Source organism: Brugia malayi, assembly GCF_000002995.4.
Source record: "Brugia malayi strain FR3 genome assembly, contig: Bm_v4_ChrX_scaffold_001, whole genome shotgun sequence".
NCBI lineage: Eukaryota > Metazoa > Nematoda > Chromadorea > Rhabditida > Onchocercidae > Brugia > Brugia malayi.
The window spans coordinates 20,440,731-20,464,505 of NW_025062479.1; the positions used below are offsets into that span (position 1 = coordinate 20,440,731).

The window sequence follows — 23,775 nt, forward strand, 5'->3', positions numbered from 1 at the left end:
ATTTATGCATAAAATGCAAATTTTGGTCGAAATTTGGAAGATGGTATATATATATACCTGCAAAAGAAGTTTATTAAACCAATTTTCTTATCGTGCAGATAAAGAATGGTATGCGGGCGACATTTAAATTTTACAAAATATATATCATGCAAATATTATCCAATTTTTTTTTTTTTGGAAACCCGTTAGAACCGAACAGAAAAACTATAATCATCAAATTGAAATTGGAAAAATTAAGTATCACAGACATTTTAGCACACATTGGTTAAGAAATCGTAAAAGATATGGGAAAATACGCATAATTTTTTTATACTTTTGAGCCTAACATTAATCTGATTCTGCAATTCGACAGGCAATTTAGCTTTTGCTGAGAACAAGAAATCGCAAGACAAAACCAGACTGGTACTAGCTAAAATTAGTATGTGTCACTAAAAACAATTAAGTTAAAAAAATGAATAATCTAAACCTGTGGTAACAACAACCGAAATCTCATGCATATACAGATAAGTCGCACATCATTCCAGATCATTTTTTCGAAACTTTCAAGTCAAGTGGTCAAAACAAACTAAGAAGTCCATAATGCTCAATACATTGTGCCTAATGGAAGTTTGAATTCCAGAAAGCAGGCTTCCATCAATTATTTTTCTGAAACCTAGGAAACAACATTTATTAACAAATAACTTTAAATTGAAATGGCTATTTTCTGAGTCGTTTTTTGAAAAATTTTTTTTTAGTAGGTCCATCAATATTTATTATATCTATTACACAGCTATCTTGAAGAATTTACTCGACGATTAATAATCTCAGCTTTTCTCCAAGAAGTATTCCATCTGAAAAATTTAATTGCAGTTAAGAAAACTAGGAATCTAAGTAATTGACCGAATGGAAATGAGAGAATTCCTCCGGAAATAATTACGTTTCTGGGTTATGTCACTTGGAAGTTGTATTTATTCAGAATGTTAGAAGAAAAAAATGGAATTAGAAACCAACAAGTCAAATTAAACAAAATCTCAGGTTGCCCCAATCAGGACGTAACTTTACTCATGAAAGATGAGTCCTTAATTCTTAAAAAGTTGAAATATCACTGCTTCCAGTTTAACATTGAAGTGATTACCTGATCCTTTAATAGTTTCTTCAGGTCAGCTAAATCCAACTCAAGTTCTTCAACTCGCTCAATTTTCTCACCGTGTGCTTCCAACAAATTTTCATAACGCGACCTCAGTGTCTGTAAATCTTATTCTTTGCTTTGGTTTAATGTGCTTCCACCGGGAAGGGATCTGCAGTTTGAGTTACAATTAAAGACAGTCAAACATGAAAATATTTTTTTATCAAACTATCTTTTTCCCAACTTAAATTTTTAAACTATCTCACAGCTGAATATCTCAAGCAATGAAAAGAAATTCCATGAAAGGATTAAAACTCAATAACACCTATTTCATTTTCCCTGGCATTTATTTTTCCTCCCTTATTCCGTATTCATGCGTAGGTCCTTCTGAAAGAGAAAATGATAAGGTAATGATAAAGTAATTTGGCAAACTCGTTAACTTAGTAAAAAGAAAAATCAAACCTGCAATTCATGTCGAAGTGACCCTAAACATTGACTTTCGGCTTCCATTGTCGAAATTTTCTCTTCAAGTATCGAAATTTGTCGCATAGACTGCTCATATTTAGCTAAAGCATCAGCTAGCTCTACCTTAAACACATGAACTTTTAGACATAAATGTACTATTTTACTAAAGACAAAATAAATGAAAACTTACTGAGAGTCTCAACCAAAAAATCTTTTTTTTTAATCAAAGAAATCGTTCTTTGACCCCAATACTAAATTTTAAAAGACATTTGATCACACTTATTTCATTTTCTTGACAAATATTTTCTCAACCTAGTTCTCTATTAGTCTGTTAACGCAAACAGTTTCGTTCTCTCACAAAATTTGTATTAAAATTTAAATTGAACTCTGATCCAACATCTTTTGTTCACTAGTCAAACGAATACCACACGGTAGTAAAAAAAAAAAACCTGAATCGTATGATTTGGTATAGTGAGCATAAAAGGACCACCGTTTGATGGACAATGATCTTGTCTCTTTTCCCGCTCCAATAAACATTCATCACTTTGCATCTTCCATTTATGCAATTCTTTCTCCAAAAGATCAGAATATTTCTTAGCATCATCTAATTCACTTTGCTAAAACTTTCAAAAAATATCGCTTATATTGAAAAATTTACCAAAAAATATCTGAAATATTAATTGGAACCTTAAATTCCTTCGTCATTAATGATATAATAATTATATAGTCCCAAGAACAAAAGAGTGAAAAAATAAATCCGACAAAAATATTTCTAACAAAATACAATTTTAGAAACCTTCTCAACTTGGCAAATCTACGGCTGAACAAGCAAATAATATAATTAATAAATATGAAATGGCATAAAACTACACTTTTTGTATAATGCATTTTTTGAGTGCATCCGTTTCATTGTTCAACCGTACATAAAACATTCCAATTTCATCTTCTTTTTCGCTCAGTTTCTTCGTCAATTCTTCTATTTTATGCAGTAATTTTCTTGAATTAATTTCCAATCTTGAAAAAGACTTCGCTGCCATTATTTTATCACACATCTCACTACTTTTTTTCCAAATGAGTTCGTAAAAATTTTTAGAAATCAAAAACTTTTTTTTAGCGATACAGAACCACCCGACACTCTAATATCAGCTGATAAAATCGAACTGAGATCATAGCATATATTGTGCAATTATCCAATCCAAAATCAAAAGCTTTAGCATTTTTCTTAAAACAAAACAACAACAACAAAAAAAACTAACATCGAATTCTGCTCCTCAACCTGTCGAACATGTTCATTAAGTTTTTCTATTGTAACCAAATTTCCCTGTATACGTTCTCGTAGCTAAAAACAAAAAAAAAAAGTTAAGGAAAAACATTACATCACTGTGGAAAAGAAATAGCAAATACATTAAATAAGGAATAAAACATACCCCAGAATCAATACAATATGACAGCTTAGATTTATTAGCTATTTATATCAGGCAATAATATCAAAAGCAAGAGACATATTAATGAATTCCGATATTCAGCTATTTTAAAATGTACCAAATTTACAAGCGTATTAAGTAACCCTCATTAATTTCAATGGTACCATTAAACTTCATTATGCATCAAATATCAGACCTTCTCAGGAAAAATACCGTACAAGATATCTGTACAATGAAACAACAAACAATACATTTTGCATTAAATCTTTTTGGAAACCTCTCACTCAAACTTATTTAACACTAAATACTAAATAATAATATGAGGTGAATTGAATTCAAATATTTTTCCTCCATTTAAGACTCCTTGCAGTTCATAAACCATTCTACTAGCAGTACTCTTTGTTTATTCTCACATATTTATAATACAATCTATCGTATCTTTTTTCGTATTATTATTTGTATTGTTTATTCAAACAAACAAACAAAAACACACACACACACACACAAAAGAAAAAAGCGTAAAATAATTAAAAACAACTGAAAACATCAACAAGTGGAAACTGAAAAAAAAATACTTCTAAATATTAAATTAGGCAGTAAATTTCATTGTGAAAGCTATAAATAGTGGATGAAATAAATAATTTCATTCGTTATTCATTTAACACCCACAACATTAAAAATCTTATAAACACAAAGAAATTTTAAATAATATACATATAAGTTCCTAATATTCCTTAAAATTGTAATATAAATCATGTTTTACTTAAAAAGAATACATTTGAAATTCACTACTTCTACAAAAAATAAGTATAAATAATACGTCCAATATTTTGTGGGGCTAAAACTTTAAAAAAAAAGAAAACGAACAGGTTCAAGATGTTACGTTAGAAGAGTATACCTTATAAAATTATGAATTATAATATACGCGAAAGATACGCATATACTGATCCATTCCTTCACAATTAATGTCACAATTTTTCATATTCTATTATATCACAAAATATGAGAGAACTACTATCCTCTAAATCACTTTCTTATTACACTATCAACATTCTTCGGAACTGAATTGCACTTGCGGTACTTCGATTTCCGTAATTCGATCCCATTGGATATCATTGAAAAACGGTTCTTTCCTCACAGCTTCAGCTCCACCGGACTCGACAGAACCCAAACGATCTCTCACTTTTACAACTAGAAATTTCCTCACAATACTTGCCGCAACTTCAGGAAAATTATCCGGAATCTTATATGTAGCATTCATAACTCGTCGATAAATGAGATATTCACATATGTCATGAAATGCATGCTTACCAGTAAGCATTTGATAAATGATGGCACCCAAAGCCCAGTAATCACAAGCCTGTTGTACTGGTTCACCTTTTAAAACTTCTGGACTAACGAATTGCGCCGTGCCAACAAAAGAACCTCGTCGCTTTTGACTCTCTGGCCTATTCATTTGTCTAGTTGGTTTTGCGCGATCAAGAATTTTAGCAGAACCAAAATCAGAAACAAGAATATGACCTGTCTCAGAGATTAGAATATTTTCCGGCTTCAGGTCACGATGAATTATCTTCAACGAATGTATATGGTCCAGCGCTACAACAATTTCACTGGCATAAAATCGTGTCAAGTTCAAATCAAATCTTCCGCCTGATTTTCGCATTAATTTCAATAAATCACCTTTCTTTGCCAAAGTCATTATGATATAAAGATTTTCAATATCCTGAAATGTGCACATGACTTGTGCCAGGAATGGATGCTTCCCATCACTGTTCGATAATCGTATCAGAGCTTCCTTCTCCCGAAATATATAATCGATTTTTTTTTCACGAATTATTTGCTTTTTGAAGCATACTTTTGCTGCCAATTCTCTTCCAGTACTTCTTTCCCTGACATGATATACCGTAGAAAATGATCCTTCACCAATTTCATTTAAAAATATAAAATCTGATCGTGTCCTCATTTCTTTCAATTTCTCCTCACTTCCTGATAGCTGCCTCGAATCATTGATAGTATCAGAATGACATGTCATATTTTCAGCATTAATATTCTTGTCATCCTGCAAACAGTGAAATTAGAGACGCTTCGGCAAGCATTCACTGAAAATTTTGTTTACAAAAATGAAAATGCCTTGGCGTCTCCAGGTTCACATTTGCAAAACAACTCTGATTACATGCTTCCAAATGATAAAATAATAAACGAACCAAGAGACGCCCTCGTTCACACTTACCACATAACTCTCTCTCTCTCTCTCTCTCTCTCTGTTCAACAATATAATTTCTAAGTTTGAGGGGCGATGTTTACATTTCGATGAAGTAAAATATGTACTATATTTAGTTCAGTACCAAAACGCAAATTAATTGAATAGCTTAATTTGCGTTTTGCTATTTATTAATTGAGAATAGTAAATTAGTGACGCAAAGGTACTAAAATATTCTTCCCAAACTTGAGAGTTTCTCTGTGAACAAGACCGATCCATACTGCCACCATTCGTACCATCAGAACTTCATGTCGTCGTTGTTTTCTTCCATTACACACCACCTATTCTTTAATTCATTGTTTCCCACTCTTTCCATCTCTATTCCTTCCTGGCATTCTCTCTCTCCCTTTTTCAATTGGAAAATTACACTATTCTTTTTCTTACTACTTGTCACTAGTTGGCTGCTTCTGTCTAACAATTAATCATTCCAACATAACAAAAAAAAAAAAAAAAAAAAAAAAAAAAAACCAATAATTCCTGATATTTGCACAAGATTTCAATTATTCTAACTTCCCCCCAAATCAGCAATTTCTCACCTTTTCGTTTTCTTTTTTTGTTTCTTCATTTTCAATTTCAATGTGTCCTGAAAAAGAAGTAGTTTCAGATAGTATATTTGATTGTTGATAATCATTTTCGGTAAACGAATTATTTCTGCCAGTTAAATAAACATCAAAATTTGGAGAACTGTGAATAAATAGAAAAACTTTTTTAGCATACAGGAATTTAAAGTATCAATAAAGTAAAAATTCTTAAATCAGAATTTTTTATCGCTTTATTCAACTTGGATATTTAATATATGCACGTGGATGAAACATCGTTGAGTATCAAACAAGGAGCAGATGCATATAAAGGGCTTTCATGCATAACCACCCAAACTAACAGTCAAATTAAACAAAACGTTCAAAAATTTTAAACTTTTTGGTTCAGAAAACGAATTTCGTCTCGTAAACTACAGCAGAGCTTTATCCACCTCGGATCGTTAACCATTGCAAATATTTAACTGATACATAAATACCTTTTTCCGAGTTCAGTGCATTTATAATTACTTCTTTTTCGCATATAGTTTGTTCGTATTCCTTATCCTTTGCCGAAACTTTTTCTTCTAAATGCTGTATCGATTCCAGTAACGGAGCACTAACTAAATTAAGAACCATCATATGCAAGCTGAAATACTGTGAAACGAATAGTTTTACTGCTTCTTTATAATGATTTTGAAACAGATGATTGATGAATGCAGAAAATTTACCATTAGCAATCATCTCAGCATTATTCTGATTTGCTTCCATCATTTCACCAAGTCTCTGAAACAAAAATAATAAATACAAAGAATACCACTATCATCATTCTCACTACAAGAAATGATTAAAATGATAACTATGCAAGGAATTCTTGAAGACTATCCTGAAAATTTTTGAAGACTCGCTATTAGCATATTGCTAATGCATTACATGATAATGTCATAGTGATAGCTTTCAAACTACCATAAAAACAGAATCTTCCAGCTGTATGTGGGTTCACATTCGTTTGGATTATTGTACTGCGGAAAACTGTGATAATAAGCCATGTTATTCATAACTGCACAAAAAAAAATTATTACAATTGTATTACACAAATTATTATTATTACAACCTTTTCCAGCGAGTCTATGTAGGTTGATTGCTGTTCATTTTTCTTTTTCTCTTCTTCAAGATCTGCATTTAAACCTATAACAAAGCTCTGAAATTTCGAAAACTTCTTATACCTATCTCAAAATCAAAAATGCTTAATCGTCGTAATTTCACAGAGAAACAGCTGATATTGAAAAATAACCGGAATTATTTCAAAATTTGCAATTTACAGCAAATAGCTTAACAACTTGATAATGTAACTGATTCAACGTTTTATATTTCAGTTTTTCTTCGATAAATGCAACATTAGCATGCTACTAACAAAAATAACTCATTATGAGCAAAAAACATCATGATCCAACCTCGAGTGATCTCTTCGATACTCTTTGACGACATTTCTTTTTGCTTAACTTTGATCGAAGCCTCCTCAAAGGCAGCTCCCAGTCTCTGAAAGGTAAAAGAAAGATACAATTCTAATTCCACTTTACAAGCCTAAAAATTTCTCCATGAAAAAACCCAAGACATTATGGAATAAACACTTCATATCTAATGAATGAATTTTTACTTTGTACGATCAAATTTCAACATTCAGAAAAAGGTGTTCCTTAATGAAGGGGAAAAAATGATTCAAGAAAGGCTGAATTTCATTTAAATTTTCAATAAGCCATAGTTAGTTTACAGCAACGATATTTTATCATGCACAAGTGTATATGGGCTTCATTCAGCAAAAAACAAAAAAACAAAAAAAAAACTATTGTTGACAAACTAAGCCTGAACAAGTCAGAAATCAATGATACCTTCAATTCTTCGTGAGCTAATTCTCGACTTGCTTCTGACTGCTGAACATCTGCTAGCAGTTTATTAATCTTATCGTCCTTCCTCTTTAAATCACTTGTTAAACCTTCATTTGTTACTTTTAATTCCGCCAAATTACTTTCCAAAGATTTGATCATGGCTAGAAAAACAGCTAATTAGCTCTAAATATGAAAGAAATATAATAAAGCACGTGAAACTTACTCCGTAATTTTGTAACTTCTGTTGCAAGAGTTCGCGCTTCATCACGAGCCAGATCTCGATCAGTTTCTGCCTCGCTACTTTTTTTTGCTAACTGCTCGTGTTCGGCGAGGCTGGCTCTAAGTCTTTTTAGCTCTTTCGTCAATTTTCCATTCATTTCAGCTAATTTTTCACCTACATTTAAGCTTATTAAAGTCATAGTAGAAGCTAAGAAAGTAAAGTTCACCACATCATGATGATCACTACTCTAGAAATAACCACAGCATTAATCAGTAGAAGACTTACCTTCATGTAGAAGATCTGCTAATTTCGTTTCTTTCTCGTTCAGTTTCTTCAGAAGTTTTGCTTCTGTTGTGCTAAAAAAAGTACAATAACAACACGAGTTTTTGAAAGTTACAATTTTTCCCAAGCAATTAAAGAATTCCAAAAACACCTCTGCTGTGTTCGCATCGCTTTTAGAGCAAGCAATTCTTTGGATTTTGCTTCTAGTCTTTGATTCTGGAATTGAAGATCACGAATTCGTCTTTCCTGATACTGAATTTGTGTCCTCAAATGAGCTGTTTCAGCATGAGTTTGCTGCTTGCCAGTCAAATTATTATCGCTTTCTTCTTTTGCCTATAAAACCAACAAAAATTATTAAATTTATTTACACATCCAAAAGGGAAAAAATTATAGCCTATGTTTTGGAGAAAAGATACAAATTATAAAAAGATACAAGTTCTTCTTTTTTGACGAACTTCTTTATATGGTACCTTCACTGTAGTTCTACCCAAAAAATCATTACTTGGAATACATACCATAACACTAAATGTGCCGACCAGGATCTGACTCAACGGGATTAGTTGACAACTAATATCATAAACAGCTCTCGAGAACTAATAAAAATATTTGTAGCTAGTGATTAACTACCATATAATTAGACAATCATGTGTATCGCAATAGTCCCTATAGAAAAAATGCTTAGACACATATTAACATCGCTTACCTGCTGGCAAGTTTCTACTGTTGCATCTGGTGACGAAACGGAGAGAGTTTTTGGCGGTACACTGCTTGCCATCGAGCTAGAACCGCATTCCTTTTTTACAATTTGAAAATAATTTCTAACAGATATGCTATATTCGAATAATTTGCCGAGAGTCAACAATTTTAAAAAAAAATGAAAATTAAGTATACGCACCAAGAATCACTTTGACGAAGTACTTCGAAGTCACTTGATATAAGTGTCAAGGTATCATCATGATGCTTATCGTTCCTATAGGATGAATTTCCCGCAACAAAATGCTTGGTATCTTCGTAAACAGTTGACTGTAACAACAATGGTCCCGTGAGGAAAAAAAATCAAATAATGTAATCATAGTCTAGTATCAAAAGAGAGATTTTCCCATCATAGTAATGTGCTATCATGATTTATTCGGTCTGGTGATGAAGGTGCAATAACAGATTACAAAACGAAATAAATAAATGATCGAACTATTTTCGCTCAATCAACTGTGACAATTCGTGTTATCTGATCTCATTGTCACAAACAGCAATTAGCTCAATCTCTTTAATAATTATTTGAGACAGAATTTTGTACGTGTAAAGTATTCCATAACACTGAAAAAATGCAATGACAATAATAGCTTTTAGTTGGTCTACCTCTAAAAGATGTGAATCCTTATGTTTTTCGGTATCGTTTAGACGTAAGGCATCTTGCTCCTCTCCATGCTCTTCTCCACTACACACCAACTCTTCTTCCGGAGAATTCTGAAAATCTATATATTTCTGGTAAACACTCGACTTGCTTCTGACTGCTTAATTAATTTACCTGATTTAGAAGAACCTTGATTAATTAGTTAACATATTGACTTTAAATTTCTTGAAGATTTCTTTTAAATGTCACTGCTGACAAAATCTTCTATTGTCCTCGGACATTATGAAATCAAAATGAAAAAATTACTATTTCCAAATCTTTTTTGAGATACGATATAAAAACCCAGAGATGTTATAAAATACACACGCACACACTTGTTTCATACTTTCTTACCGAACACGGTGAATGCGGTAATAATCCAGCATGGTGACTATCACGAATAGGATTAGGTTCAGAATCCACAACTTCAACGCCCTAGAAGTAACAATAAGAAATTTCTAATAACATAAATTCCATCCTGTTAAATTATCAATTCAATGAATGCAGCATTAAGTAACTTATTTAACCGACTTAGATCTCCACTCCGATGAATTTATATTTTTGGTTTTCTCAACGTCGTATTTTGATCCTCAAAAATTGTTACAAATTTGTTTCTGCGCGTTAACAGCATCTCTTCCAAATGACAAGTTTATCAAGTGTTAAAACTTGTCAAATTTGATAAAACTGTGAAATAAAGAATACATTGTACTATACAAGATAAATGAACTGATTTACTGAAGTTCCATCGTATGCAGAAGTGAATGAAGAATTTGCTTCTTCCCAATTTTCATGATGTTCGGATTGCTTCCCATGTTCCAGCGTTTCATTTTCAGAAGAAATTATTATACCACTAGCGTCCTCATCATTTTCTGCCTAAACTTCAGTACTTCTTTAAATAGTAGCCAAGATAAATCAGGAACAACCTTCAAGATGTTAGAAAGAGAATAAATCCTACAACAAAAAGAATGCAAACAGTAATAAAATGAACTTCATCTCCTGGGGCAATATCAAGCACGGAATCGATACGTTTTTGAGCCGTTTTTAACGCATTTTTTGCTAATTCATTGGCCCAGTTAAAATTCATCATCCATTAGATTTGAGTTTTTGTTTTCACGTTTATCACACTAACAAGAAACCAAACAGTGTGTTGATAAATATTAGCTTCTGTAAAAGTAAAAAGATTAAAATATTTGTACCAGTATCATTTACTGCGATGAATATTCCTCGAAAATGTACATACAAATCAAACATTTAAAACTCAGAAATATAATCAAAAATTTGGAAGTACGATAAAGACTTAATCAAATTCAAATTCATACGCATACTAGTAACATCTATAAGCAGACTACATTTTCATACAAGCATTCTCATCTTCACTGATTGCATTTTTCTTTTACAGATACGACCATTTACTGGAAAGTAAAATATATGTGCGACAGTTTTGATGCATTTAAAATTAAATCATTAATTCACTTATGTTTGTGTTAAATTCTAGATATTAAAAGGCAGAAACAACAATAACAACAACAGCAATAAATATTAACTAAAAGTAACTTAAAGCTTTTGCAAGGATTCGTCTCGAAAGTGACAATTCAATTCTTACAGCTCTCTCTATCTTTCTTCTCTCTTCCTCTTCATTTGCAAACTTTTTCACTGATAAATAATACACTGATAAAATAATTTATTTAATTGCTTATGAGCGTTTAAAATGAAACATATTAATAAATAACAAATTTTAGGCTTAAATTTTTCTATTATCTCTCGACTCTCGTGGAGACACCTGCTTCCGTGGCGCAATCGGTTAGCGCGTTCGGCTGTTAACCGAAAGGTTGGTGGTTCAAGCCCACCCGGGAGCGACCGAATGTACTAATTTTCTCGTTGAAAATGCTTTAACCAGCACATTTCATGATCGGACCAACCATTAATAATAGTGGCAACCAAATGGTCTGATTGTTTCGTTCGGATTAGCCATTTCATTTAAAACTCTATATTTAGGATACTGTGATTAAATATTTTCAGTTTAGTCTAATTGGGATTTAATATTACCTCAAAAATTAGTTACAAAGTTTCACTTAAGATTCTGAAGCAAAAATAGGAAAAAAACTCTACAAGAGATATAAATTATAAATGATATTTTATTCCTACGTCTTAATAATGCTATATTATTCACTTATATATTATCACTTTGAACATTTTTTTTATAGCTGACTTTCTTTTCGGTTATCAACTTTTAATCTCAACAATATTAACTGAAATTTGATTTGATTATAAAAAATTACTTAACGCTATCATGCACTTCAACCTCATGCGTGCGATCATTTACTTCCAATGTGCAACTCTTATAAAATAACAGTAATTGTTATCAAATTCAATATCGAATCATTTTCCATATTTTGTAGTAATCTGAAAAATATCAAAAGTACTGTGCTAGAAGTATAATAATAGCAATTTATCATACATGAATATGATGAATTCAAATGCCAGTCTGTACTATTGGGATTAAAAGTAAACAGCAGAAAAGAAATCAAAAGTAGTATAAAATATAATAATACCAATTTAAAACAAGAAGTTAAAGAAACATTTTAAAAACAATTATTAGAATTTACAGATTTAAAAAGAAAAAAAAGAAATTACTGAGACAAATATTTATACGCGTAATGAAAGAAGAAGTATCTCGGACCATATATAAAAATATTTTAATTTCTTTTAGATGTAGCTTCTCACAAGTTATTCACTATTCGTTTATGATAGGAATGAATGAATAATGTGCATTTGTTGGACCTTTTTTATTAATTTTAACAATTTGAGAAAATGATAAAGCTGTTGAAATATAAAAATGAAATTTGGAGATATTTTATCTTAATACAACTTTCAGAAATAGAATAAAGAATAACTGAACAAAATTTGGATGTAAATTAGCAACAACAAGTAGCAAACTTCCGGATTTTTAAATGAAATTGACATTTTCGTCTTTGATGATTACAGTTTTGAATTATTTCTATACGTAGAGTATGATATGATCATCTGCTAAGCAATAGAGGATAGAAAGACCACTTTAGGAACGTAGTGATTTCTGATTTTAATCGGGGGAATCCCGCGTGGTTTAAACCATTGCTTAAAGATGTATCATACTGTTGAAACTTCTGAATGAATTTTCAGTGAAAAAATAAAGAATTAAATTCGAAAACATTAAGAATAAAGCTTATTTGTTTCAAATATTTCATATATTAGGTTTCAAATACTGAATATTCAATGTGAAAAAATATTTTCCAAAAATAATGCTTATGATTTATTCACAAATTTCATTACAACACGAAGCATAATTTTACAGACAGTAACTCAACAAATTAACAGAAAAAAAGAAAAAAATTGCAAAGGGAACAGAAACAAAGTTAACAAAAATTAAAAACTGCCACCATTATTTATTCTTAGGTACTATTTTCAGTATTTTGTGAACGTGTTTGTTGAACTTGCTTCATAATTTCATTATTTCCAAAATTCAAAAATATAGTCCATTGGTGAGAATAAGAAAATCTAAGTAATGTGAAGTGTAGCGAATGGAAAGCGTAACTATGGTTGCACTTTTTTCTACGTAAATGATAATGAAGACATATCAAATATTGTCATTTAGAAGAATCTGCAGCTACTGATCATTTGTTAGCGGTGGTAAATCTTGGAAAAGTTGATCGCGCAATTTTGAAAGATAAGGAGCAGCAGCATCGGTATCTGTTTTTGTTAGAAGTGGTAGCATAGAACGTAACTTGCATGCAAATCGAATAATAGAACGACGTTGACGCATTTCATCATCCATTTCGACCATCACGTTACGTTGTGTGCGTAAGGACATGGCTAATGTATGTGCCTCAGTTAGTACTTCTCTCGGAAAAGTTGTTAGATCAGCCAAATTAAATGCTGAAAATGTAGCCGTGATTACGTTTTTAACGTTACTTTCACACCTTCGGTCAGTGATTAAACTAGGATAAGCATAGGAAGTCTTAAAAGATGGAATTTGTCATAGAAAGTGAAACATTCCCACTTGTCATTAAACATGCATCCGGAACAGTCATGTGCCAATGTCACATATAGAATAGTCACATCCAATGTCACATTTTACAAACTCTGATAAACAAGGAGAAAAAAAAAAGACAATGTTGAGTGGGAACTGCTGAGGATATACCATTATTTCATATATAAATTAATAGCGACCAGAAGAGCGAGAAATGAAGCTAACACTTTGAAATAAGTTAAATGGATGAAGGAGAAAAAAGAATTGTTATATGTGATATATGCCTTACCATAAAGTGGACCATTGTATGGACCAGTATAGAGTTGATGAGAACAGTGAAGTTTTTCCACTTCGCTATCGTCATCTTGTTTGATTTTCACTGTGTTAGCGGAGAAATGAAAGCTAAAAATGAAATATGTAACAACTAAACTGACAAATTCTTCTGATGACCAATTTTAAAAAATCATTTCGTATTGCTAACTTCTTACTAAGATTATAAAGACTGTTGTCACAATACCACTGCATGATATATTACTTAGAGTTACAATTCTATTTACTGGTATAGCAAGATAAGATAATCAGTTTTCAAGTTTGAAGATCTAAGCATTGTTATCATTTCAAACATTTTATGTTAGATATAATCATACTAACTGACCAATCTTTGATAAATTATTATCATTATAGAAGAGATGAAAGGCAATACAAAAAAAGTTAAACTTTCTATTTACTTTTCAACACTGGGATACATTGTTGCAAGCGATGCCAAGTCAAGATAATGAGTAGCGAATACAACATAAGCCTACAATTTGGATTTTCTGAATCGATGATATAATTGCTATGTTACAGAAGGAAAATTGAAGAAATGAGAGACTTAACCTTTCTCCGTAGAAGCTCTTCACATATGGCAAAGCATATACTTAAACCTTCATCATATGCTGTGCCTGAAAAATTCTAATCAATATTAACTGAATGTTACTTTCCAATTAAGGAAAAAAGCAGTAGCTTGCACCACTGTATTTAAAGAGCAAATGATTGTCTCATAGTTGCAGTTACTGAAGCAAGGACTTATTATTCGTATTATTTTAGCCACTTTTCGAAAAACAATTAAAGCCAATAAACGCCTTTTCGAAAACATTGAAAAGTAGAGTATAATTTTATAAGCAATAAACAATAGCTAGCTCAGGCACATATGAATTCGAAACTCAACAAATTAACCGAAAAACTGGAAAAGTAAAAAGGAAAAGAAATAAAGTTAACAAAAATTAAAAACTGCCTCCATATTTATCCTAAAATAAAAAAAGAAGTTACTCAAAAAAAAAATTAAGCACTCACTACATGCAAGTTCATCGATAAGAACTAATGATAGAGAATCAGCTGTACTTAAAATAGGTGCCATTTCGGACATCTGAAGAGAAAAAAACCATGAAAATTTTCACCATGCTTTGATTTTGCAGTTTTTTTCGTGCCTTAAATATAAATAAAACATGATCTAATTAACTGCATTTGTTGCATCAATTAGAATCTTAAATAATTTCAAAATTTTAAACAAAGATTCCTTTAAATTTCTCACTATTCTCTGCCATTTACCTCAACAGCGAAAGCTGACAAATTAGCTGTCAAATCATCATTATGCCCAATGCGTGAAAAGATTCGAGTGAGAATTGGAAATGCCGCCATTTCTGCTGGTACAAAACTTCCTGTTTGGGCTAACACATGCAGTAAGCAAATCTGCTTCAAATATGTTGATTTTCCAGCCTAAGAAGTATAAATATAAAACTCGCATAATGCCAGTTCATATTTATTGCTTGTTTATTACTTCTGAGCTTTACTTATCATTAACTTAACGTTTCTATGATTTAATGACCAGAATGTAATTCAAATATTTTTAACAAGTAACTTACCATATTCGGTCCCGTAATGATATTGATTCGGGATTCCGGCGACAAATACTGAAATTTCAAAAACTAACTAATAAAGTCGAGTATCAAAAATTTTCAGTTTTTACGTGGGAAAACTAAGTAAGGTCGAAAATTCCCTAAAGTTTTGGAACACATTCATTTGAAGAAAAGAAAAAAAAAAACATGCTTCAACATTAGGTTTTTGGTTTTAATTTTTGAGCATTTTAAGAAAATAATAATAATTAGTAATAACAATAATAATAGTAATAATAACAATAATGTCTTAACAAGTCAACCTGTGATCTCACTATTTAATGTCAATTTAATGATTATTGCCGTTGCTTGAACTTTGTTAAAGTTTCTTGACTTCTTCTTGACAGTTAAAATTTCTTGACCTTCTTAACTTTTAACTACAATCTTCTGTTAAAGTTACGCAGTTTCTTGAATTTTTGACAGCGGCATGCTCAAGAAACTCTCATTTTCAACCATTTATACCAATACTTGATGAAAAGCATTTGATCTCATTTATTAGTATCTGAATGTAATGAGAAAGAGATTCGATAAAATTCCAATTTCAAAAAAAAAAAGTGTAAAAAGTATATTTTACAGTGTGCTTGATAGATAGACATGAGAAAACCTACAACATCATTTGGAATGAAATTTTCGCTTGCCAAATCCAAAAGTGGGTGTCTTCCTCGTTTGATAATCATCGACATTGAAGGAGAAAATGATGGTCGAACTATATAAAGAAAAATTTAACAAATTTCATTGATTGAACTAATGTTCACATTTGAAATGTTATGGAAGGAATGACACTCTTTGACAGAAAGGAACAGCACCTGATGGAATTTTCATAGCATATACCGCAAGAGATGAAATAAAATCGACCATCGATATTGCTTCAATTGCATGATATAAACATGGAATCATTAAACGGATCTAAAATATCATAACTTAATCTATTTTTTCTTTCTTCTTCCATTTCAGGTATGCATTCACTGCTGAAAGGATCGAAATTAGTAAATCAAATTATGTACTAACCACAAACTAAGAATACATTCGTATACCCGAACATATATTTTTAACTACAATTAATGCGCTTTTTTCGGATCGTTTTTTTGTTGAATTAATCCCACTAGCTTCAGTCAAATAGTTATCATCTCGGTATCGACAGTACATGACGGGTTACTTGATGGTTTCTCCCATTATCATTATAATTGAAAAACAATAAAGAAGTTCGCATTACTTTGAGTATGAAAAGTCGATACTTCTAAGAAGCGATTAATATATTACTGTCAGTGTTTAAGTTCACAATTTATGCTTTTAAATAGTACAGAACTGGAATAGATACCTTATTCAATAGTTCAACCACTATCACATTGCTCCTAATTGTTATTTCGTTAACCACTTCATCGATTCTTTCTATAAATTATTTGAACAATCTTTTGAACTTTTCAGTTTTCAAAATATTCCTAATGTCAAAAAACATAAAATTATGTCGCCTTGTTTCTTTTTTGTAATTTAAATTAATTAAGAATAGTTTATGAAGTGATTTACAGATAAGACATATAACAAAGAAAACAACCATTGTAGCGTAATAATGAACGAGTTGTGCAAGAAACAGAAGTCCGATTCCTGACCATATCAATAAATTGTGATGGCAGTTTGATTCTAGCAACAGGATCCAAGCAAGGAATACAAAAATGGAAACCACGACTTGCAGTATAGATAAGTTTCGCTTCCGATATCTCGCTTGCATCTTCATTACCCTTTTCTGCAAAATTTGAGAGATATATAAAACCTACTTTGTTACAACTTTATTTGAAAGATGAGATATGCAAAACTTACAACTCATGCTAGAGAATGCATTCATTTTTCTTGCGTAAGCCCCACGATCAATTAACTTAAAATCAGAATAAAACAGACCATAAGACCATAACGTAAACAGAATAATAAAAAGAAACCAAATAATACAAAAAAAAAAAAAACACCAAAATAAAAATAGAACTAAATCAATTCAACATCAACATCAGATACTCAGAAAAAAAGAAATAGAATTTGGAAAAGCAAAATTAGAAGCTATAGTCAAACAAACGATGAAAATCTCCATTTTTTTTCGGGACTAGGAAATATGCCAAATTTGACTTTCCTTGACTATTAAATTCATCAGGATTAAAATAATCATATGTAAGTTGATAGTTAGTAAGGTTATCATCAATTTGCTAGTATTTCCAGGGTTAAGCATAGAAAGTAGCTGAACAAACACTTTGAGATTTTAAATACTTTTCACTAATCTTAATAATTGTTACTTCTCTAAAATCTTTTTTAAGTGCAAAAAAATCAAATATGCGACATGCCAATTTACACCAAATATGCGAGATGCCAATGTTAATCTAGGACTGCTCTGAAGCTTCGAAAATTATATCCATCATGAGTAACTATAAAAGTTCGATGACTAGAAAATATTTTTATTTATTATCGTACAAGCATACCGCGCGTATCACGTAACAGCTCTTCATACGCTTTTCGCATCACATCAATCATCTGATCAATTCCGTCCTAAAATAAATTGTTAAAAAATTTCCAAAAACAATATAAGCATTTTTTCCTGAAAACTCAAGAAATATATGCTACGGAAATAAAAGAGATATAATAAACGTAAATAGTGAGAAAAAGACAAAAGGGAAAAATTACTCGAATTGCATAGCATCGTTTTTGTCGTAATGCTAAAGATGACCGTTCGCCTACTTTACATGTTGTGTTCAGTTTTTCATCTAGAATATTCATTATGCTCTCGAATCGTTCATCGTCCAAATGCTTCAAGTCATGAATTTTTATTGTAGATAAAAAAAAAAGAAAATATTCAGAAAAAAAGTTGATTAAAACAAATTTCCTTTAAAATACTTGAAAATATGTAAGTTATGCAAATTTCTGATTCTGTAATATTTCTGCCCATTTTAGAGGATCACTACAATAACAATAAATTTGCTTTAGAATATTTTATTCAAATTACGAGACAAAAGACAACAAGAAACTTGATTATCCTTTGGTAAATTTAGAAGTTAGTTAATTCCGCTGAAGACCTAGTCATAACTACTTTTGTAGGAGTAAACCAAGTATGAAATCAAACTTTTGTTTATCAGACTTAGTAAAGAAAAAAGATTAAGAAATACTGTTGGCAAACAGTATTTCTTAATTTTTTGCCAGAAAAGGCCGAATAATGTAATCTCTATAAATTAAACTATAAAAATCGCTAAAGTTTTAAAGAATGAGTAAATAAAAACAAAAAAAGTTGACGACGTACATTGTAACATAGACGAAACAAATGAGCCCTGCTGTTTTTTAAAGCATCCTTTAACGGCTTAATCAAATGTAGTGTTTGTTGCAAATTCAGGATCTGAAAAGCTTAGCCTTTTTCAAATATTCTTGAGATTTTTTTTTCTTTAGATCTTAAAATCAAATAATTAACTTAACCTTATTGAAAACGCTAGATTTTTTCGACTTTTTATCCATTTTCAACCACTTTCTGTCTATTTTTTTTTTTTTTCTCAAGAGGAAAACATATTCACTAGATAAAAACTCAAACACGTGCTTTAATTCAAACTATAAAGAAAACCTGAGTGATGCGATGCTCAACTATACGAACAGTTTCGTTTTGATTTTGTAGATAACAGCAAACTGTTATTAATCGATATATATCACTTATGCCAGCAATAATTGCTCGCAAACGATCAAATTTCTATAAAAGCAACATTTTTTGAAGTGAATTATTGGTTTAATAAATTACATAAATTTCGATCTTTTGACAAATCTACAAACTACCGGTTGATTGCTAATAAGTTCTTCAATAGCATCCAAGCGTGTTTCAATCATTGATAAGTCGGCTGAAGGTTGTAATAAACTACTACGAAGCAATCGTACTCCACCACTAGTCAAACATGTATTCAAAACCGAGAAAAGACTACGACCCAATGTTTTTTGCTTAAGATGTATACGTTCCACTACTTCCACATTTCTCATGGTATTGACATCTGCAATTACAGGCTTCACCAAATAAACATAACAATTCAAGTCATTTTCTACGTAATCCACTCAATAACTAATATGAAATGTTAGGTGGTGGTATATCAGAGCTATATCAATGTTTAGTATTTAGTATTAGAAAATGTGCATATCTAAAATCATTCGAGATGCACAAAATTAGATAACTAGGAGACAAATTTTTTAAACACTGAATTTCCTTCGTCATAAGACTATTAATCATTATTTTCATAGCTTATTTAGTAATAAGCTATGAAAAAAAAAATGATTATTTCATAGTAATGATTTATTAAAAAATCACCTATAAAGCAAGATTTCTCTGCAAAAAGATAAGTAACTTTCAGCGAATTTTGAGCAAATAATATATTTTGTATGCATTCCACATATTTGATTAATGCGGCAGCAGCTGCCATACAGTAGTATCTATAATTTTTAATAACATGAAATATTCATATGAAAACAGGCAAAAAGAGTAAAATTATTAGAATGTTAAAACTTGATCGTTTTAGTGAAAAGTGATAGAAGTGGTAAATGTACAAGGAAGAAATTGTTGATGTCCCCGAGAAGTAGCGTACTTTTTAATGTGGGAAGAAGACAGTTAGTTTACAGCAAATGCATCTTGCATGCATTCGAAATCGTAATCCTACATTTAAATTCAAGTCTAGCTTCAGAATACCATGAAAGTAGTATTAAATTGATGTTTTGAGCATTCTTGAAATAATCAGAAAGTATACACGATGAAAAAAACAAATACTATAATTCGAGACCCTATATTTTTGAAAATTCTTTGTAAATTTTGCGTATTTTTGACAATTCTGTAGAAACAAACTTTTTATATACTTCTGGTGTTATATTGGACGATTCACTTGAACTTAGTTGTTTTAACAATTCAATCCCTTTCAGATCGCTGAAAATGATGATAAATTGTACATACTATGTGTTCGCATATTTTAAGGTGCTTAATCTCGATTTATAGTTACAATAATTCGAGCGACACATTTCATAACATTTGAAATTTCAAAAAGCAAAGGAAGTGATAAAGATTCTCTGACCTAAATAATATTTTAAAACGACTTATTTAAAGGATAAGATTTAAGTTTTAAATTTCGTTTTATAAGCAGATGAGAAAATTATATACTTGAAAAAACGCCTATTAATCATCGTGATTTCTACTTCTGGATAAGTGCTACGAATCAATTCCAACACAGGATTCATACTATTAGCCTTTTCAACGAAAGTTTCCGGAACAATAACCTATAAAAAATTATGATAATAAATGACGAGATAGGATGATGTAAAACATCAGGTAAACATTTTAACTTTAAAAATACTCCTTTATATACATTGCATTTTCTCTTCGAATTATGATCTGAAAATTATTCATTATGGTGCTATGTGATGAAGAGTGAATGGAACATTAACCTTACCTGAAAAGCAACAACGTATTGAACAAATAAGAAATAACTATGTGGAAAACCTCAACAGGTTCTTGAATTTGAAACTGAATTCGAAGTCGTGCATAAGATGCAGAATCGATAAATTGCCATAAGTGTAATTCACTGCATAATGCATCAATGCTTGCAAGTCCAATTTCACCACGTGCACTACCCCGACCTTCCACAACTGCTGCAGGTATATATAAATTGAACACGTGTCAACGAGATGGTTATTGACGTGATAGTCTGTTTTCATTTTATTTTATTTTTTCATTCTAATCTATTCTTTTCCTTTCAATTTTGTGCTTATTATGAATTATCAAATTTAAGATAATAACATACAGACTTCTTTTGGTAATGAATCTCTTGACTAGCATCAAAAGCATTCTTTTTTTTGAAAACATCTTATGTGCAAATTATGTTTTGTCTAAAAACGTGTCTAATAGGTAACGTACGGAACGTGAGAAACATGAGTTCGTGTCCAATGGTCAAATATCTCAGCTGCATCCATATACATGAAGAGAAACTTACCGTTGGCAATTCGAATAATTTTTTATAACAAGAAAGTTAAGAAAGTTGCACTCAATAAAATTTTAAGTATATGCATAAAAGTTTCCTTTAAGGATGAAAAAAAAAAAAAGATTTATTTAAAAGAAAGAATACAATAATCAAAGCACAATTCTTTCATATTAAACACTATGCAGACCTATGCTTACATCTAAATCTTGCACAGAAATCTTTTCAAAATAAAAATAAAGCGTTAAACAATTGTCAAAGTAAACTTACAAAAAATGATGCAACTTGTAAGAGATAGTTTCGTCCCATTTCCAGAATATCGCGAACGTTCACGAGTAGACGTGAAGCTACGATATTTTGGTGCGCTGGATGATGTATCACGTTGCATAATTGTATTCGATCACAGTATTATTCGATGTGTAACTAGGTATAATAAATGCAAAACGTAAGCGCCAACTAATACCAATGTAAAACTGCAACACTACATAATTACTAGTATACAGTAAACAAACACTTATGAAATTACACAAAGTTACGTTTCTGCAACATTCAAAAACGTAAAGTACTAAAATGAAATCTAAAATTACGTAAAATACTAAAATGAATGCTCTCACAGCACACATATAAAGAAATAATTCCTAATTTATATATAATTAAAATGTAAGCAGTGGATATATATGCGTACGTGATTACTAATATATACTAATACATACGTGGCTTACTATCACGTGTACATTCCCTTTTTCACGCATTAATAGCTAGTCTCACCCGTTTGATCATTATTTGTCCACTTCCGCTCTTTTCTTTCTACTTTCTCTGATTCTCCTAATAGTTAACTCGTCTACTTTTGTTCTTATTGAAATCAGCGTTCTCGCGTGACTCTGCTTTATATCACGTACGACACATTCACTCATTTGCTTGCTTAATTAATTAATCACTTTTTTTTTGATTAAATCACTCATTTAATCATTCATTCCTATTTTTATTATATTTTATTTATTATTAATTCCTTCACCCAATAATTGATTTCTTTCATTCATTTATTCGTATATAATATTACAATTTTGAGCATTTCTAATTAGATTTCAAGCATTTACAACATTTTATTTTTATTTGATGAGAAAGAAAAAGCATTCTTGACATATGAAATATTTTTTTTTACTCATTTATATTAGTGACCAATGATATGACAGAGTTAAGAATGATCAAGAATCTCGTCGACAACTATTCATGCAATATATGAATTTTTATTTCTTCGATTTGATTTTTCATTTTCTCATAAATAAAGAAAAAGACTAATTAAGAAAATCATCGATTATTATTTCCTTTAAAAAAATTAACTTAAAAGAAAAGTTTTAAAGACAAGTTTAAAATTTTATTTTAGATTAATTGAAAAAAAGAAACGCGTCTTAAAAAAAATTTTCCTTTTTTTTTTTCAGATTGATTTATATTAAACCATAAAATTTACTTTTCAGTTAATAAACTAATACCAGAAATATGAATAATAACCAAAGCATATTTAAACTTTATCTGATTAAAGCAGCCCCTCCCTCTTTCTCTTTCTTTTCCTCTTTCAAAGAGGAACACTTTTTATTTATATAAAATTTTATGAATATAGTTACGAAGATGGGAAAAACAAAAAAAATCGTATTTTGCAAACTCGTTTTCAGTTATGTTTGATTTGTTTTTCTTGTCGCGTAAGCCTTTTTTTTAATCACATAACACCTTCACTACGTAATGTCTTTTTGTCACGTAAAGCCAAAAGAACCTCTTTTTTCTTCTTTCAAATTTGTTTTACTTGTTATTTTACGTAAAATTTCGAGAAAATCTGATTATTAATTTAGAGCCATTAAATCAATTTAAGAAGAAAAACTTATAAAACAAAATCTCGGAATCTTTTAGCTTTGTCTTCCGTTCGAAATATCTAATACTATTAATTCATTTAATGCATGCATGCATGCAAACATGTCTTGATATAGTGCATGTATGTAGTGTTAATTACCGCATATTTGTTTATACGTTACAGACATGTAGAAGATAAGTGGTTTTTTTTTTCATTTTTCCAAAAATATAAAATTATGTTGTGGTAAATATTACACTCAGATTGATTTTAAAACGACAAATTAATTTCCGAAAACCAAATTTACAGTCAATGCTAACAACTTTAAGTAACTTATTTTCAAAACTCATTTCAGATAAATCCATCTCATGGCTGCTTCTCTGCATACACTAATTTCATTTTGTCATTGATCTATGAAACACTCTTCGTTTGTGTTATATTTCGTAAAGCATCAAATTTACATTTTTGAATTTTTCTTTTTCCTTTTCTTT

At 30.5% G+C, this 23,775-nt stretch overlaps 3 protein-coding genes and 1 non-coding gene across 4 annotated transcripts; 1 reads left to right on the forward strand and 3 right to left on the reverse strand.

The window, feature by feature from the left end:
• Positions 1–1,081: 1,081 nt before the first annotated feature.
• Positions 1,082–3,247, reverse strand: Bm8772 (uncharacterized protein; the record flags this gene model as incomplete). The annotated part of the gene is made up of 6 exons (XM_043075545.1): positions 1,082–1,225; positions 1,568–1,693; positions 2,020–2,187; positions 2,443–2,584; positions 2,827–2,909; positions 3,191–3,247. The coding sequence occupies 6 exons, from the start codon at positions 3,245–3,247 to the stop codon at positions 1,082–1,084; spliced, it is 720 nt and encodes a 239-aa protein (XP_042931479.1).
• Positions 3,248–4,039: 792 nt separating this feature from the next.
• Positions 4,040–10,634, reverse strand: Bm5382 (Protein kinase domain containing protein; the record flags this gene model as incomplete). The annotated part of the gene is made up of 16 exons (XM_043075546.1): positions 4,040–5,053; positions 5,791–5,837; positions 6,270–6,392; positions 6,501–6,555; positions 6,884–6,957; positions 7,224–7,308; positions 7,659–7,816; positions 7,879–8,049; positions 8,161–8,231; positions 8,309–8,490; positions 8,861–8,936; positions 9,053–9,180; positions 9,514–9,621; positions 9,902–9,982; positions 10,283–10,420; positions 10,536–10,634. 16 exons carry the CDS (start codon positions 10,632–10,634, stop codon positions 4,040–4,042), a joined length of 2,610 nt encoding a protein of 869 aa, XP_042931480.1.
• A 695-nt stretch (positions 10,635–11,329) lies between these two features.
• On the forward strand, positions 11,330–11,403 carry Bm14546. Its single transcript has one exon. It is a non-coding gene; the product is annotated as a tRNA-Asn (tRNA).
• A 1,787-nt stretch (positions 11,404–13,190) lies between these two features.
• Positions 13,191–21,832, reverse strand: Bma-him-14 (MutS domain III family protein; the record flags this gene model as incomplete). Its single annotated transcript, XM_001897043.1, has 21 exons — positions 13,191–13,459; positions 13,843–13,955; positions 14,282–14,352; positions 14,430–14,494; positions 14,886–14,958; positions 15,141–15,308; positions 15,455–15,502; positions 16,093–16,190; positions 16,291–16,390; positions 16,803–16,873; positions 17,037–17,225; positions 17,944–18,010; positions 18,146–18,268; positions 18,756–18,848; positions 19,068–19,190; positions 19,274–19,482; positions 19,794–19,915; positions 20,322–20,399; positions 20,631–20,746; positions 20,970–21,118; positions 21,715–21,832. 21 exons carry the CDS (start codon positions 21,830–21,832, stop codon positions 13,191–13,193), a joined length of 2,463 nt encoding a protein of 820 aa, XP_001897078.1.
• Positions 21,833–23,775: the final 1,943 nt, after the last annotated feature.